Source organism: Endocarpon pusillum (assembly GCF_000464535.1).
Source record: "Endocarpon pusillum Z07020 unplaced genomic scaffold scaffold587, whole genome shotgun sequence".
NCBI lineage: Eukaryota > Fungi > Ascomycota > Eurotiomycetes > Verrucariales > Verrucariaceae > Endocarpon > Endocarpon pusillum.
The window spans coordinates 86,843-105,100 of record NW_006916545.1 but is presented as its reverse complement, the minus strand read 5'-3'; the positions used below and the strand labels follow the sequence as shown (position 1 = coordinate 105,100).

Below are 18,258 nucleotides of genomic sequence, written 5' to 3'. Positions count from 1 at the left end.
AGGAACTACTACGTATAGTACCAACCAAGCAATTACTAGTAATTAGTCAGTATGATTCGGATCTCAGATCTAAGAAACCCTAAATCAAGTCTAGGCACGTCAGTTGCCGCCGGCGTGCATAAAGTCCATCAAATTAAGACGTAATTTTCCCTATTAGACTTAGTAAAACTTCGCGGTCATTCCAAACTGGATAAGCCTCCGATGGTTCCTGCCGTCATCTAGCCTGTCTAGGCAAAGTCAAGTATTTAGCGCCGTTTGACAACTTTTAGTGCACGACTCTGCATGGCACATTTGATAACATACCCTAGCCCTCATAACCCACCATCATCACCTGGAAAACTGAATCCATTCCAAAGACTCTCGAGGATCTTTTTTTCTCAATACTGTCGTAGTCGTCAATATAATGGCCAGTACGGACCCCACAGCGGACCTTGCGAACCAACTTGAACCCGACGTAGGTTGAACAGCCAATCTGGACGCAGACGATAACTTACAGAACCAGGATGAGCAAAGCAGCGAACAAGATAGCGCATATGGAGACGATGAGTACGTGTTGAATGGTGGTATCGGATCGTGGCCAAAAAGTGGCTGATCATCGAGTAGTCTCATAAGCGAGAGAACCTCCCTTTTCAGCGATATCATGAAATACAGGTAAAGTATCTGATGCCGTAGTTATAACGTATAGCTCTTCACTGATAATCATCTAGGGAAGAGGTACATGATACCTTTGTGTCTGCGTTTTCACCCGACACTGACACTTGGTTGCTGGGTCAGAATGGACGTCGCTATCATGGGTACAAAGACGGCGCCTATCTGCTGGTAAATACATCCTGCACTTTCTCTCAAAAGACACAGGCTGACAACCCTGACAGCCAAATGATGAGGTGGAACAGGATCGACTTGATCTGGCAAGCTCAATATCCCTGGACTATCCATTTATTTTATCTCTGACATTCAGGCCCTTCAGCATCATCACATCTTCAACTTGGCGAACGGGGGCAAGCTTTACCTGGCCCCTATCGAGAGGCCGGCTCGTGTACTCGACGTTGGAACAGGAACCGGCATCTGGGCCATGGATTTCGGCGAGTATGCAGCAGGATACAGTTTTCTTCACCTTCAAGCCATCCGTCGGAAGCTAACGCGGTCCAAAGTGCACACGAAGAGTCGCACGTTATAGGAATAGATCTTTCTCCTATTCAGCCGGCTTGGTGGGGCTCCCCTATCGTATCAGATGAACAATTCCGTCTTTTGTTGATACTCTCTAGGGTTGCACCGAATGTTGAATTCCTCGTCGACGACGCCGAGGATCTGTGGCTAGGCAACACCTACGACTACATCCACATCCGCATGCTCAGCGGCGCCATCAAGGACTGGCCGGGCCTCCTGGCCAAAGCGTTCGATCACATGAATCCTGGCGGATGGATCGAGCTCACCGAGTTCGAAGTTTGGCTCCACTCACACAACAACAGTCTCCACCGTGCACCAGACATCCAGACGTGGCAAGAAGGTCTACGCGAAGCAGCGGCTCTCATAGGCCGTCGGTTTGACGTCGCCGTCAACCTAGAAAATTGGGTTCGCCAGGCAAACTTTACCAATGTCACTCAGCACAAAATCATAGTACCCGCCGCACCATGGCCGAAGAATAAGGAGTTGAAGACCCTTGGCGCTTATCAGCTTTTGAACATGCTCGATGCTGCCTCGTCTTATGGCCAGGCTCATTTTACTCGGGTGCTGGGATGGTCGGCCGATGAATATGCAGTGTTGAGCGCGAAAGTCAGGAGCCAGTTGAAAGATCGGACACTGCAGCTTTACTCGGATCTGTACGTATTCACACCTGCTTTAGACTCACGAGGTGAGCAAGGAGCGATACTAATACTCGTACTGACACTGGAGACCGATTAGCTACACCGTCTATGCCCGCAAACCCATGACGGCGCCTTGATCATGAGACAGAAGAGATAGCACGCATTGGATTTATTATCGATGAGGATCTTTAGCTCACACAATTCATGAGATGATTCAGCATCATCTTTATACAACCTCGTTCAGGACATCGGTTCCACAGAGGAAAAGCTTTGTTCGCAGGCGCCGATTTCCAGCTCATTGCGTGATTCCTACAAGATATATGCCTGTACAGTGAAGTGCATCATTTGAAGAGAACACGAACGCCTTTGCTGTCCAGAGCAGCTTGTGGCAAAAAGAGGTCGTGCTGAATGTCGACATCAGCTCTAGTCGTCTCGAACAGCTCCTGTCTGTCGTAGCGCCGAATGACTGTCGCGATCGCCAAGCGCAGCTCAGCTTTGGCAAGACTAGAGCAAGTTAGGGTAAGTGAATTTCCGGAAGACATGATATGACATACTGCATCCCCACACACTGCCTAGATCCCTTTGTAAATGAGACGAGATACCGGTCGAGGGGTGGCGAAGCTTCAGGCCGCTTTTCGAGCCACCGCTCAGGCTTGAATTTGTGTGGCTCAGGGAAGATAGTCTCGTTCTGATGGACATGTACAGAGGTCATGCCGACAGGGGTCTACAAGCAAGATTGTCTGTCAGCGGCCTCAAGGGATGAGAAGGAAAGAAGGCTTACGCCAGGTGGTATCTCCCATTCATGGAATCTCATCACCTCTGTTGGATGTGAACGTTGAAGACGACTGCTGACGCCGTAGGAGAATCTATATAGTGTTAGACATGATGAAATCCATCTAAGCAATAATAAGCGTACCTCAAGCCTTCCTTGAGGACCGCATTCTGGAAGCAATTCGTTAGTAACCTCACTGCTGTCCTTTTGAGGGCAATACGTACAAGGTAAGGCAGTTGCTCTACAACTCGCAACTCTACTGGCGCATATTTGTTTGGCAGAGCTTCCTCAAGTTCGGCCTGTAGCCGCTTGTGGACATCCGGGTTGTCGAGGATATGAAAATGGGTGATAGTCAGGGCATTAGCTGGAGTGTCTGCCCCTGCACCAATCACAACCTGTCCTTCCTGCCACAAGCGCGACTGTAGCTTCTCTTCCGATGGGAGGTCCGACTCTAAAAGGGCATGAAAAATAGTCCTGTCGAGGCCGAGTTCATATTGCTCTTGGCGCGGTTTGTAAACTCCATCGACGACATTTTGCGTGTCTTCTTTGATTCTCTGGCACGCAGGTTAGTCAGCTTAGTCCATCTGGCTTGGCATGGCGCGGATTGATGCAGAGACAGACTTGTTGAAAATCCAGCAGCAGGAGCATTCCGGGATTCATTGCACCAACAACGCTTCGAGGAAGAGCTCGAATAAGAGGGAAAATCCATGGAAATTGCTTCATTGTATGTCCCGCTGCACCTGTCGCCTTGATCGTCTCCACCCAGACAGGGGAGAAATCAGGACTATCCAAATGATTCCAGCTGCGATTTAATGTGTACAGAGTAACGACGTCGGTCGTCAAACACATGTAGACCCGACGCATCGACATCGGTTGCCCTAACTTCCGAAACTCTTCGATGCGACCGCAGAGCTTCTCGATCATGAAGGTAAGCATAGGCTGAAGGCGTGCTATTGTCTGCTTGGAGAAGAATGGATTGAGCGCGGCGCGGCGTGCACGGTGCAACCTGTAATCTGCCGTTCCAAAGCTAGAACCCGGAAGGCCGAATTGATTGAGGTAGAAGACCGACTTGTTGCGCGGTTTGTGCTGCGAGTAAAGCTCTTCATAGTAGTCAGGCTCGTCGATGTGGAGCTCGTACGGACTGATCCGAATGATGGGGCCTGAACACCTTAGCTCCGCTGCGGTAGGAAGAACAAGCCAGCCAGCGCATACCATATTTCTCGTGCAGCTCCTTGATCTTGAAGGTGTAACGTCCCTTTAGGATCACGTCGAAGTAAAACTCGTACCATAGAGTCGCAGCGGCGAGTTTGGGACCGGGGAATTTGGCAAGAGGACCGAAATACACGCTGTGTACTCTGCGACCCAGAAACACGAGCAGGACGACGCATACCAGTCCGATGAGGGTGTTTTGTTGGGAAAGTAAGGGGAGGGCGGCCATTTGGAGATGGTTACCAAGTTGCGCAAACAAGGATGGCTCATCAGGTCTGCTGTGCAACAACAGGGAGGTGAGGGGTAAACATTATGTACCCACAATGTAGTGGACATGGCGGCGTGACGGAACCAGCTGCCCAAGACCAAAAAAAAGTTTTTACCTCGCTCATTCCATGAAAAAGTTCGATTTTGGTAAAAAGTCAAAGGCATCGTAACTAACCCCTGTGTCACTGAATCGGCCTCATCCCTTGAATGGATCAGGATTCCCGTTTTATTAGCGAGATAATTCTGCTTCGGCCTTGGCAAAAGAAACCTAAAAATTCTGAGTGCAATGTTGTTACCAGATTTCCTATACAGAATACTAGAAATCACGATGTTTTTAAGTTATTATATGTCTATGTCTTAGTAGCTGTCGATCAGTACTTTTAATAGTCTGAAGTCAGATATCTAGAGTGATGCAGCCACAAATGCATGCAAAGTCGAATTTGGTGTTCTTTGTGCCAAGACTGCACTACAATTATCACGTCAAACAGACGGGAATACTAATCCATCTAAGGAAGGAGGCCAATTCAGTGACACAAGGGCTAACCTCAGTCTGGCCTGAACACCACGAAATTGGGAACGGCAAGGTCAAATTGAGCTGCCGGGAAAACTATCACCTTTCTGTTGTAAAGTTTGACATTTTTTCATTGGTTGATAGAGCCGCTAGCGTTTACTTGAACAGCCCCCATCAATTGAGAGGAATCCGTCAGAACTTAATGTCACTTTGAGTAAACGTTAGCGGCTCTATCAATCAATGAAAAAAATGTTAAATTTTACGACGGAAAGGTGGATACTAGGGCCATGCCAAGCGTATGCGAACCTCTTACCTGGAAACTAAGTACACATTGATTTTAGTTTAGCCATGATTTTTGGTGAGCTTTCCCCTCCTGAACTCTTACCGGGAGAAGGCTTCTGAAAATGACGCTTGGTTTCTGACACACCTCTATAAGCGTCCCCATGACCGGTACTGAAGCCTATCCAAGCAACGAAGAACTTTGCAGAGCGGCCAGATCTTTGATCATCCGGACCATACCACTGAGCCGCAAGCAAATCTCTTTGAAAGAGTTGTCCGGGCTAAGGAGGTACCGCCTCATGGCTTTAAACTCTTCATCGCTGCCTTCCCAATCACATCTCCAGTGATGTTGTTAGGGTGTGCGATGTATGCTTGATCCGAGAGTAAGGCGTCGACGCAGGAAATGTCCTCGAGTAACAATCTCCAGCGGGAGCCTCTGTGAACTATGGCATCATCAGCCTCGGCTCTCACCATATTAGAGTATTTCGACTGGGACCTGTATTTGTTACAAGCCATCTCAATGTACTGGTTGAGGGCGACAGTCCTAGCGGCTGTTGCAGACCCCTCTAATATGTAGCATGAGATTGGAGGACCTCTTCGAATCCATCATAAGCCAAGATGTGATTCTCTCTTTCTCAAATTCGAAAAAGTACCATGCCCGCTGGACTTAAATTGCCGAATAGGTGGCCAGACAGGGTCGTGGCAAGGGATGGAGAGAGTTTGTCAGTCTGCATATCTCTGAAGCCGTGCTTAAGCCCTGTTAGCTGCCAGGAAACTTCTGTGAGAAGTTGAATACACCGTTACACCCGCTGACAGCCCGCTGGTAACGCGAGCTGATTCAGGCACTCAGGAGGAATTGCTGCGCAAGCCTCAATGAGGATTCGTCACTAAGAGGGTGTTGAGTTATTGATTTTCCATCAGACACAGAATCGTGAAGAAAGGAGGCGCGTTCGGCCCACAAGGATAATTAAAATTTGTCCAACGATCGCATCTTGTCCCAGGCCAAGGTCGATCAGCCGGATTGCACTGTGCTGCACTTAGTCCGACCTCGAATGAAGAGATGAATGAAGTAGTACTCACAGCCACTCCAAGTCCCCAACAGATATCGCAAGGCGTGGCAGAGACCTTGTCTCTATAAGCAAGCTAGCGATTGTTCCAAATGTGAATTCAAGATTCGAAGCTGAATTGTTCTTAAATAGTTGCTAGCACGTGGAATCTCGCCAATACTAAGACTAGCTGATTCAAAATATGGGAAACGAGACCTCCTCTTTGTGGTGCGAACTGACTTATGCCTAGTACCGTAGTAAGTCGAGTATATAATACTGTTGGACCAAAAGGACCGCGGCCCTCGAAGGTCCATTAAACTAGCTTATGTCTGACAGACACTGTTGGACCAGAGGACCGCAGCCACAACTGGCCGCTAACACGCTGTTTGTTTGACAGATACTACTAACAAGAGAAGCTTTGAAAAATGTGGTGGCCATAATCGCATACGAGCTGTATTTGGTCCCGTGCTAAGGATAATTATGCCTCCTACAGTAGTAAGTAATGTACATCTCGCCCAGACTGAATGTCACTAGCTTACCTTTACCATAGTACATGGAAGAAAAGGGCGTCTTGACGTTCGAAAAGATGGATTTCATTGACTTCTTTGCTATCGAATTCAGAATTGGTGGCCTGCCCTTTAGAGAATAGCGTTGCCGCGATTTAGCGCCAAGATCTTGCTGCAGCCTTGGCAGAAAGAACATCAAAAGTTGTTGAGTATGATTCTTCTTTTGGATTCTTATGTCAAATATCGATAAAATAATAGTTTAAGATGTAAGAATGTCCAAACCTTCAAGAGCTATCGAATTGGTATTATTTTCAAGATCTCAATTCAAATAAATAGAGTAATGCGGAGAAAAAGCACTTGCAATTCAATGAGACTTGATGTTCTCTTACCAAGAGAGCAGCAAAATTATGACGCTAAGTCGCGGAACGTCATTCTCAACAAGGAAGGGGAAGCATTCAGTGACACGGGGGGTAGAGCAACAGCTTCGCAAAACTAAGCATTTCTCGGGATTCATAAAGAACGCTCGTGAACACAGAAACCCAACATCAGGGCAGAATGATAACCTGTCTATTGCCTGAAGTGAGCCGAGCCCGTCTAATCGCGTTTCCTCTTCCGGATCTTGAACGGAATCTTGTTTCGTGGACGCTGGGTTCCTGTCCCGTAAAATGCTGTAGTTACTTCGAAGTCTTTCTCCTTGGAGAGTATTTCGATATCAAATTGGTCAACAATCAACGCGCAAAACGTGAGAATCTCCCGCCGAGCCAAGCCACGCCCCGGACAGGTTCTTTCTCCTATACCATAGGGCATATAAGAGTTTACTAAGCCGGAGGTGACAAATTTCGGCTTTTCGTCCTCTTGTGCGGTTTTCGTTGCCACTATCCCGTCTTTGGCTCCATTGGTCCTATCCGTTTTCCTCGGGCCACTTTTTGTATCACTAGGATAAGCCAAGAACCTATCTGCCCAGAAACGATCGAGAGGGTATTCACCATTTCTGGTGTTCCAGAAAGTGGGATCTTTGTGGGCAGCACCAGCAGGGACAATCACAAGACTGTTCCTTGGGAGTCGCCACTCGTTGATGCGGATATCTTCTTTGTCGCTTGAGAAAACAGTCTGTATCTCGATACGTAGACGCAGTAGCTCTGAGTATATCGATTGTAGCAGTGGGATAGCTGTCAGCTTTTCAACGTCCTCGTCTGTCGTGATGCCTTGGAAGTTTGCCGCGGTAAGCTCTGCCCGAAGCCTGGACAGTAAGACCTTGTCCTTGAAAACTTCGATGATATTCCAGATGGCCATAGGATGGATGTTGACACTTGCTCTGCATATGTGACATAATCAGCCTCAATGTTCAGAGTTTCACGAGCAGAATGGTTAACTTACCCCCAGAGAAGACCAAAGTCTGACGATGCAAGGGAGTCGTAATCCCAATTGTCAACGTTTCCCAGGATGCTTTGGCGCTCCCTGACGAACGCGGATCCCCACCAAGGGTCACATCCTGTTTCTTTATCAACATGACTTTCTTGAAAACACGCCCTTGCGATAGCATGCCACCTTTTTACATCTCGAATGAGCCCTTCTCGCAATCGATACGGCTCCGGAAAGCACCATCTTGGGAACCCTTTCATCAAACCATGAAGATACGGGTAGTATCTCAACAAGTCACGCGTGAAACTGGGATTGACGCATTCAAGAATCGGCCCAGCGATCGCTTCGTTCATGGCAGATGTCATTGGGGGCAACCAGAAATCCATCATATCAGGAAATTGTTTCCATTCGTCCTGGATCGCAAGCGAGGGAAGACGACACATGAGAGCGGCAGCGAAGTTCCTATAAAGTATTGGGAGGCCTTTTCCCAACAAGTGCTTGTGAAAGCTAGCATGTGTCAGATGGTCTATGCGATTCTTCGGCGCGATGTGACTGCCTGGCCTTGGCTTTGGCAAAAGACCAGAATCGTCCAAGGTGTACATACTGTACGCCTTAGGTGCCATGCCAAAGAGAGTTTTCAGCACAAATGTGGAGACACCTGGCGTTGTTATTGTTGTAGGGTATTTCCATAATTGTGCAACATTTTCTGGCTTGTAAATAAAGTATACGTTGTATCCCAAAATCTTAACGCCGTGGACTGTTCGTGGTCCATATTTTCGACTGCAAATGCCCAAAAACGTTAGCAGGTACGTAAGGGACCTGGGAGGGGTACCGACTCGGTTCTGGCAAGAGCTCTGGCAGGATTGAATGCGAAGCTTATCGCATGGCCGATGAAAGGTATCATATAAGGTATCATCGGGGGCACTTTGACCACATCTCGGGAGAGCCGTTGAGATGTGAAAGCTATCCATGTTAAGATGTAGACAAAGGCTAAATTGCCTATCAGAAACACAATACACCACAACATGAGACGCAAGAACTGAGAGTCTGTCGAGAGATGCAGTAAGTCAGAGGGGACATGTCCTCTTAGGGCTTCCAATCTAGACGATGAAAAATGCACATGAATAGAAGTGACATTGTCACTTCTGCTTGTGAGAAAGGTAGAATTGTTCAAGGTCTCGAAGGCCATGACTGAGGAATAGATCGTAGGAAGAAGAAGTGTACTAGTATATTGTTTGGAATGGGTCGACCGTTCTTATTGAAGACAGACGTCCTCTGCAACTTATAATCGCAGAGAGGGATTCAGTTGTTGGATCCTTCATGAGATCCAATGGGACATCGAAGGTTGGAGCCGAACAAGGCTTCCTTTGCCTAATCCTCCCTGAAAGCCAATGACAAATTAGAGGCTTCTCTTGCCTGATTCTCCATTGCCCGTCATTGAGGATTGGAGCTGGAAGCACTGGTTGGGTCTTTTTGTTATCCACCAACATTAGATGTAGTGTATCTACCAACGTTAGATGTATTGTATCCACCAATGTTAGATGTAGTGTATCTACCAACGTTAGATGTATTGTATCCACCAATGTTAGATGTAGTGTATCCGCCAACGTTAGATGTAGTGCATCCACCAACGTTAGGTGTAGTGCGCTGGGTGGACGGGTGCACAAAAGAGAGGGTGTCCAAATGGCAAACGGTCCGGCACTATCAACAAGGCATACGTGGGGACAGTGGCGTCCAAGTACCATAATGTAGGGGCACCAACAAAGCAATATAATTTCTTCTCATTTGCGGTTTCCACTGCACTTTCAAGTTGTCATTTTCAGCATATTGTTGTTTGAGTCTGTTGAGGCTGACCGGGTATATTCCGTCTCAAAAAGAACTCTAACTAGTAATATTAATTGTACCGTTAGATGTCAAGTATTTTTAGATTCAAAATGCCAAGCAAAGTTGTATTACTAAGATTTGGAGTGCTAAGAAATTACTGTATTATTGCTTTGTTGGTGCCCCCATGTTATGGTAACGTATCCAACAGTCATATGCACTACACCCTCAAATGCATCAAGATTACTTGCCATTTTGGGTCTAAGAACATCTTTCTATTATTCGATTGTTGCTGGTCCTATTTTGACGATGGAATTGAGAGAAAATTGCTCTAGAAACAATACATCAAGAGGCCACCATCCTCGGATGGATATTTGTTCCATGGCGGCGGGCTGAAATTGGTGACTTGAAAGTTTGGTAGGAACGGAGATGTCGGCCCTAAAACTGTGCATACGGGGTTGTAGTGCATATTTACTCTATGACAGTTGGGTACGTTACAGGGATTGAAAACGCCACGATCTGAGATGTGATCCCAACGATCGGGACGAGCAGTCGTTCCAGGGTAACTTGAAATTAGAAATACTACAAGCCACGGACGGGAATGACTTGCCCAGAGTCTCAACACACCCGAGGGCTTTTTAAACGCGAGTTCTACGATGTCAGAACAGCAAATAGCAAGTAACGACCATGAAGTCTGGATTGGAAAACGCAAGAATATCGGATGAACTTTATAACAGCCGCCACGACGCCTGGGCAGCTCTTCAGACCTTGGATCTCCATATCATAGGAGATCTTTAGGCTGTCTCAGGTTATTTGGCCCATATTTTTCTCAAATTGGGACGTTCAAAAGTCAAGGCGCTAAAGCGAAGTCGACAGCAACAATAGCGGCGGCTCCCATGGCCTTACATCCTGAAAATTCGGCGCCGAGAGATCTTAGAGAATCGGAATCTAGCCAGAGGCAATCTGTCGGCGTTGCTTTTCGAAATCTCAGCGTGTTTGGCTATGGCAATTTCAACGGGCTACCAAAAGACATTTTCCAATTATCCGCTTGTGTTTCTTAGTCAGGTAGGAACTCTCCTCGAACGTTCTGGGAAGCCAAGGATAGATATCCTCAGGGACTTCGAAGGTATTGTACCAAGCGGGGAAATGCTCCTTGTTCTTGGAAGGCCAGGCAGCGGCTGTACGACATTCCTAAAAACGCTGGTGGGACACACACATGGACTGCATATCGATCAAGCTTCACAGATGAGTTATCAAGGTACAGTCTCTCCAGACTAAATCTTACTTTACCATTAGCCTGATGATTTCGGGTTAGGAATGTCACTGGATGTCGTACGCAAACGCCTTCGCGGTGAATACACCTATCTACCAGAGTCAGATGTTCATTTTCCTCATTTGACAGTCTACCAGACTTTGATGTTCGCTGCAATGGCTAGAATGTCCCCAGAGTACAATGTCCTGGATGAACGGAAGGCTGCCGCTACAAAATCAACTGATGCTACCGTTGAAGCTTTAGGCCTAACGCGAACCCTTGGCACACGAGTTGGAAACTCTTTTGTAAGAGGCATCAGCGGTGGGAAGCGAAAGCGAACCAGCATCGCAGAAGTTCTAATTGGTGGTGGTCACCTGCATTGCTGGGACAACAGTACTCGAGGACTTGATAGCGCCAACGCTTTCCAATTCGTTCAGACCCTCCGACAGTCCGCCTCGGAAACCGGCTCTGTAGCTGTTGCTACATTCTACCAAGCTTCTGAAGATATTTACAAATCTTTTGATAAAGTAATGCTGTTGTTTGAGGGTCGCCAAATCTACTTTGGCGCCACTAGCGCAGCTAAGGCTTATTTCACAAAACTTGGATTTCTCTGTCTCAAATGCTCGACTACTGCCGACTTCTTAACGTCATTAACAAATCCTCATGAGCGCAGGGTGCAAATTGGATACGAGAACAAGACCCCTCGAACTCCGGACGAGTTTGCACAAATATGGAATCGAAGTCCTGAGCGAGAGAAGTTAGCCACGGAGATCCAATCTTATCAGAACAAGTTCCCTCCTGGTTCCCAAGACCTGCCGAATGAAGGTGGACATTCCAAACTCCCTTGGCGTCATTGGTCAATGCCGTACAAAGTTTCTTACTTTGAACAAATCAGGCTCTGCGTCAGTCGAGGGATCCAAAGACTAATCAACGATCTTCCGCCAACTATCTCGTCCATCGCGGGCAACGCCATTATATCCATCATCCTCGGCAGTATGTTTTACGATTTGCCAGACGACACTAGCAGCTTCTTCTATCGTGGGGTTCTATTGTTCTTTACTATTCTGACGAACACGTGCCTTGCATCTTTTGAGGGGGTGCAGTTATGGGATCATCGACCTATTGTAGAGAGACATTTTCAGCTTGCGATGTATCGTCCGTCTACAGAAGCAATCGGATCTATGCTGTGTGATATCCCAAACAAGGTCCTGCTAACGGCATGTTTCAACATCCCATTTTATTTTCTCGCCAACATGCGGAGAACCCCGGCGGCCTTCTTTACTTTCTACCTCTTCGCTTTCACTAGTCTACTCACTGGATCGATGCTTTACCGGACAATTGGAGCCATGTCTCGTACATTATGCGCCTCAATCGCTCCTGGAGCAGACTTCATATTGATGCTAGTGATTTACACTGGGTTTGTTCTGCCAATACCTAGCATGCATCCATGGTTCGGATGGTTCGGTTACATCAACCCAGTGGGCTATGCATTTGAAAGCCTAATGATCAATGAGTTCTCTGGCCGCCAGTTTACTTGCGCTACATTTGTCCCGGAAGGGGGAGAATACTATCGGGCCGCTCCTGAGCACAGAATATGTGCTGTAACGGGTGCCCGGCCAGGCGCCGCCGTCGTTGACGGCCGCGAGTATCTGGTCTCCACGTTTCAGTACTACCCAGACCATCTTTGGCGAAATTTGGGAATTCAAATTGGTTTAACGTGTTTTCTTTGCTGCCTCTATCTTCTTGCCACAGAATATATCTCGTCCCAGCGATCAAGGGGTGAGGTCCTAATTTTCCGTCGTGGGCAAGAATTCAGCACGAGAGGGAGTGATGATGATGAAGAAGCCCAGCCTTATCGGACGAATTTTTCGGCTCTTTCAGATGCAGGCTACCGCAAGGAAGACACAGAACGTTCCGCCAAAACCCAGACTCGAGCGGCAACTTTTCTCTGGAACAATCTTTGCTACAACGTAAAAGAAAAGGCTTCCTCTAGACGACTTTTAGACAACGTTGAAGGTTGGATCGAGCCGGGAACCCTGACAGCTTTGATGGGTGGATCAGGTGCGGGTAAAACGACACTTCTCAATGTGCTTGCCAACAGAGCGACGAACGGAGTAATCAGTGGGGAGAAACTTGTGGATGCAAAGTTTCAGGATGAGGCTTTTGCACGCAAAATTGGCTACGCGCAACAGCAAGATATGAGCACTCCAACTGCAACTGTTAGAGAAGCACTTATATTCAGCGCTCGCTTGCGGCAACCGCCAGAATATAGTGATGTTGAGAAGCTGGCTTATGTGGACGAAGTGATAACAACTCTTGATCTCACCAACTTCGCCAATGCGGTGATAGGAACTGCTGGAGAAGGTCTTAACATCGAACAACGGAAGCGTGTCACCATTGGGATTGAGCTGGCGGCTAGACCAGAACTCTTGCTCTTCCTTGACGAACCCACCTCCGGTCTGGATAGCAGTACTGCTTGGTCAATTTGTACTCTCCTACGGAAACTCGCTAACAACGGCCAAGCGATTCTATGCACTATCATCAACCTTCAGGAGTCATATTTGATATGTTTGATAGGCTTCTGTTGATCCAGGATGGTCGTTCTATTTATTTTGGGAACATTGGCCCCGGCTCGCAAACTGTTCTTGAATATTTTCGCAAGCATGGGGCTCCAAGATGTGAGCCAGAAGAGAACCCTGCAGAATGGCTTATGGATATTTCCAGTCGCGCTGTTGATGGATACAAGACAGTACAATGGTCGAAGATCTGGCAGACCTCCACAGAGAGGCAGAAAATCAAAGATTCGCTAGAATTAATGAAGAAAAGGCTACAATCGCCCCCAAAGGAAGGTCCGCAAACAAAAACCAGTGGAAAATACGCTTCATCTTACCTGAAACAACTGTACCATGTTACAAAAAGGAACTTTGAGCAAGATTGGCGCACCCCTTCTTATCTATACTCTAAACTGTTTCTCACCCTTGGTGCTGTAAGTATTTTTGAACCAAAGTTCGCTGCACATCTAATGGTTTCCGCCAGGGTCTCGTTAATGGATTCTCCTTCTATATGTCTGCAAATAGTATGCAAGGTGTCCAGAATCAAGTATTCTCGGTGTTTCTAGTTTTCACCTTACACAGCAGTCTTGTTCAACTGATAATGCCGCGGTTTCTTGAAAATCGGACCCTATACGAATTATCTGAGCGCCCATCTCGTACCTATTCGTGGGCAGTGTTCGTCATGTCTAACATCATTTCGGAGCTGCCGTGGCAGACCCTCTTGGCTGTTATTCAGTTTACAACATGGTACTACCCTCTGGGGATGTATCGAAATGCTCTCGCTGCGCACCATCTCAATGAGAGAGGAGGGTTAATGTTTCTACTCATATGGTCTTACATGCTATTCTCCTCGACATTTTCTCAGATGGTGGTCACCATAATGCCAGACGCTGCAACTGGAATCAACATTTCCGCATTGCTCTATTCACTGTCTCTGATTTTCTGCGGGTAGGTTCAAACTGTACCTTGTCATCCATACCAACATTTATGTTTGCTAACCAATTCTTACAGAGTTCTAGTCAGCCCCAATTCTCTCCCTCGATTCTGGATTTTCATGTACCGCATAACACCGATAACATATTTCATCAATGCCTTAGTTTCGACCGGCATTTCGGGCGTGGAGATCACATGCACAGCACAAGATGTCTTACAATTTGATCCCCCAGGCGGGCAGAACTGCGGTCATTATCTAACCGACTACATCAACGAAATGGGAGGCAAGCTATTCAACCCTGACGCCACAGAAGAGTGCCAATACTGCCCCGTCTCCACCACAGACAACTTGATTGCCAGGCTCGGGATCGATTACCGTGATCGTTGGAAGAATTTTGGTATTACGCTGATTTACAGCGCCGTCAATGTCGCCGGTGCATTGTTATTGTACTGGTGTTTCAGGGTTCCCAAACGCATCCATCGAGAAAAAATATGATAGCCATATTGTACCTCATGAAAAGCCAATCGCTGCTTTATTGGGGAAACGAAACGCTCGCTGATTTTCTCGTCGCTGGATCTTAGTAAGGGTTGAGGACGCAGCCTCTTTCTCTTTGAGGCTCAGGCAATCATGGCTGAGTGGATCCTGGCTTTGCAATTTGAAAATGGCCCCAGATCTATGCTAAGCATAAATGACATAAGATTCGGATCGAGTGACACTGTAAGTGTAATGTTGCAAGTCATTCGAAGTACCCAGTGCTGGATCAATGATCTGGAGGTAGCAAGAGCTGGCGAAAATCGAAGGATTCGTTGGCAAGGTCTCCAAAAGGCCACAGGTGACAGGTATGGTTCGCAATGCCGGCCGATCTCTTGCCGGGTTTGCTTGTCTCTCCTGGACCCACATCGTCTCATTCGAGATACCCTCGCCCTCTTCTCCGGTAAAGAGAAATGGGAATAAAAGTGGTAAAACCAGAGGGAACGTGACGATGATTAGTCCAAATAAGATTCGTACGATGGATTCAACTGTCTGTTCCATCTTCAAAGGAGACTTCTTGCAAGTAAACCAGCAGATGCCACTCGAGATATTCAGAGCCAGATACAATCTTCCTTACACACGAGGGTGCTGTATAGATCCCTCCTTTTATCGAACTACGTTCGGGAACCGGAACGCCTTTCGAGAGGCGAGATTGCAGTGTCCAGTTCGGCGTGTAAGCAGGCGGGTTGGTTTTCCATCGAAAAGTACTCCCTCAGATTAGTCCGGAGGCATCCATTCTGGTTTAGATATTTGGCCTCCAACAAAGACGCCTCACTGCACTGGAGCGACGACTTGGATGAAACAGGATAGATGCGTGGCGGTCTGGCAACTTGATCGGTGCGCCTCCAACCCGGACATGGAGCTGGATATGGCATAAGGCAGTTGGATCCACATGCATGATTTAAGATGATAGATATGCCTCGTGTTGTTGTCAGGGAAGGATCCATCCATCAAGTGTGGTTCGAGACCCATTAGCGCTGTCTTTTTGGCGGAGTGCTTGTTGCATCCTTTTTCTGTTGTAGAAAGTGTGGTTAAGTATATCGACCAAATGGTCTGGAATCACATGGCGCCCTCCAAACCGGTTGGTTTTGGGGGAATAAGTATTTTTACGCTGGCTAGTAATATTGATACAAAACACCACTCTATCTTACGGGGCTTCCCATCGCTCTCATCCAACGCCACAATCTCACTGTCGTTATCTACACATTTCGATTGCTTCTACCAGTATTGTTTCGATTGAATTCGATAACCCTGCACTGGTTATAGGAACTGAGCAGTTCTCTGCTGCTTGGAATGCTTTACTAACGGTCTATGTGTGTGCGCGCTGTGAAGGAGTGATCGATGCCGAGGGGATACACGATCAATACCAGATAGGCTAGTCCTAAATGAGCGATTTCTAGGACCCTTTATCGTGTTTCTGGCAAGACTAGATATATGGTGTTGTCTCTTGATGTGGCGTTACTAGAATTAGCCTAGCAATATTTTTGGCCCGCCTCCCTGGTGATACGACTGCTTGATTACAACCAGTCGCTTATCAGTACTTGGCTGACCGGGCGTTACACTAATTTAAATTAACTAGTACTATGCCGGTATATCAGCGGCAGGATGGGTCCGCGTCTTTGTGTGAGCCTAACAGTTACATTACTTCAAAAGAACCACATGCTCATCCAACATAGTTCTACACTCTCAGGAAGGGCCGCAGAAATGCCCCAAAATCTGCAGGGGCTGGTCACCAAAAGTTGGGGCGCTTACACGCCTGCACCATCAAATTCTAGACACGTTGCCAATGGCTTGAGCAAGCTGATTGATTCTCTAGGGTATGAAGTTCGGAGAGAAGTTGCAAGAGAGCAACGGAAGCTATCTACGGAGTGCCAAGCATATCAAGCACCTGACATACATGATCATGGGCAATTTCAAGTTAAAGTAGGAGTACAGGTGTGCAAAACTACCTTAGTTGTTTGCTTTTCACAGTCGTAGACAAAATGTACCTTATTGGTGCAGTAGAGGCAGGCGCGCAAGACATTGGACTATCATCTGAATTCATCCAACGGGCTTTCGATTTCTATAAACTGTTTACTGCTTGCTCTCATTTTGACCTCGATTGTATCAGTGAAAGGCATATATATGTCTACCAGCTTTTCGAAATGTCGGATGGTATTAGATATCGTGGACTTCATATAGATTATTCTGATATTCGCCGCTGGACCAGAAGCACAGCATTTCCGTGGAGTGAAAGTTCGGCGAACTTTTGTTTTCAACAGTGAAGGGTGGTTAGAAGGTATTTTAATCATTCAACAATGAAGTCCACTCCAGCAATTACTATTCCTGCTTAACAATATACATAACCTCAACCAGATCTCCCCATTTTCCATCTCCCAAACTTCTCAATATCTTCTTAAGCTCCTGCAGCTTCTCCTCATCAAGTCCGTCCTTCCTTCTCGTATAGACATTGATCACGGCTGGTGAAAAAAGTGATTTTTGCGCAAAGACCACAGCCCACTGCCCCCGTTCCTCCTGTTCTCCAAATCCCAAGATCTGCCAATGGCTTGTCACGAACTTGAGCCAACCATTGCCGCGCCAGATCCATTCCCCCGGCTTGCCGGTAGATGAAATATCTGTGCCACGCATGGTTTGCAGTTGCGGGGAAGTCAGGGTTTGGTAGGTGATGAGATCATCCAAGGAAGTAGCGTCGTGGTTGCGAGAACTGAGAGTAGTATAAGTGAGGACGACGTTACGCTTGTCGCGCCAGGCGGGGGACGATGTGTGTGTTATGTGCCATTGGCCCAGGACCTCGTCGGGGATTGGGACTTTGACCGCGGAAGTGTTGTTGGTGAAAGATCGGTCGAAGATGGAAGGACAACGGAGGGCAAAAGAAGCCATTCGATCAGTGAGGATAAATGTAGCTGCGGCCCCTGTTTGATGGGACGGCACTGTTCGAGATTAAGACGACCAGCAGCAGGAACAATTGATAAAGGTGACTCGCAGATTAATCAGAGGGTGGCTCGCCTACAGCGATGCAGCAAAATGATCCGAGTTAAGTTACTCGGAATGAGTCGGGTCAGAACGAGCCAGGTCGAGACTCGAGACTCGACCTGAGTACAATTGGGTATGAGGGCAGCGGACCGTACCCTGTGTGGAGCCGCATCAAGATTTCTGAGCGCAGTACTCTGTAATCTGACTTGAGACAACACAAAGCTACGACCGACGAATAGATTGGCATTCTTCCCACATCTCTGGTCCTGCCAAAGTGTTAAACAGCAGCGACCTCTTATTAGTCGATTCGGTAGTAGTTTCCTAGTCTGTAGCCAGCTGTCAAAACCAAAGGGGTGCGGCTTCTAATGGCTGCACCAACTTATATTTTGTCTGACACCAGCGTTATAAATGGTCCCATATGAGTGCAATTTCGGGGCA

General features: G+C 47.3%; 5 protein-coding genes across 5 annotated transcripts; 2 read left to right on the top strand and 3 right to left on the bottom strand.

Moving 5' to 3' along the window:
- Positions 1-403: 403 nt before the first annotated feature.
- EPUS_05949 (uncharacterized protein) lies at positions 404-1,942 on the top strand (the record flags this gene model as incomplete). The annotated part of the gene is made up of 7 exons (XM_007806762.1): positions 404-454; positions 503-546; positions 604-651; positions 708-819; positions 959-1,086; positions 1,152-1,820; positions 1,903-1,942. The coding sequence occupies 7 exons, from the start codon at positions 404-406 to the stop codon at positions 1,940-1,942; spliced, it is 1,092 nt and encodes a 363-aa protein (XP_007804953.1).
- Positions 1,943-2,146: 204 nt separating this feature from the next.
- Positions 2,147-4,015, bottom strand: EPUS_05948 (uncharacterized protein; the record flags this gene model as incomplete). The annotated part of the gene is made up of 7 exons (XM_007806761.1): positions 2,147-2,309; positions 2,360-2,529; positions 2,587-2,671; positions 2,722-2,747; positions 2,802-3,131; positions 3,199-3,737; positions 3,790-4,015. The coding sequence occupies 7 exons, from the start codon at positions 4,013-4,015 to the stop codon at positions 2,147-2,149; spliced, it is 1,539 nt and encodes a 512-aa protein (XP_007804952.1).
- A 2,974-nt stretch (positions 4,016-6,989) lies between these two features.
- EPUS_05947 (uncharacterized protein) lies at positions 6,990-8,728 on the bottom strand (the record flags this gene model as incomplete). Its single annotated transcript, XM_007806760.1, has 2 exons — positions 6,990-7,710; positions 7,773-8,728. 2 exons carry the CDS (start codon positions 8,726-8,728, stop codon positions 6,990-6,992), a joined length of 1,677 nt encoding a protein of 558 aa, XP_007804951.1.
- A 2,167-nt stretch (positions 8,729-10,895) lies between these two features.
- Positions 10,896-14,811, top strand: EPUS_05946 (uncharacterized protein; the record flags this gene model as incomplete). Its single annotated transcript, XM_007806759.1, has 4 exons — positions 10,896-13,309; positions 13,354-13,816; positions 13,867-14,330; positions 14,394-14,811. 4 exons carry the CDS (start codon positions 10,896-10,898, stop codon positions 14,809-14,811), a joined length of 3,759 nt encoding a protein of 1,252 aa, XP_007804950.1.
- Positions 14,812-17,166: 2,355 nt separating this feature from the next.
- On the bottom strand, positions 17,167-17,727 carry EPUS_05945 (uncharacterized protein; the record flags this gene model as incomplete). Its single annotated transcript, XM_007806758.1, has 1 exon — positions 17,167-17,727. The coding sequence occupies one exon, from the start codon at positions 17,725-17,727 to the stop codon at positions 17,167-17,169; it is 561 nt and encodes a 186-aa protein (XP_007804949.1).
- Between the last annotated feature and the right edge of the window lie 531 nt (positions 17,728-18,258).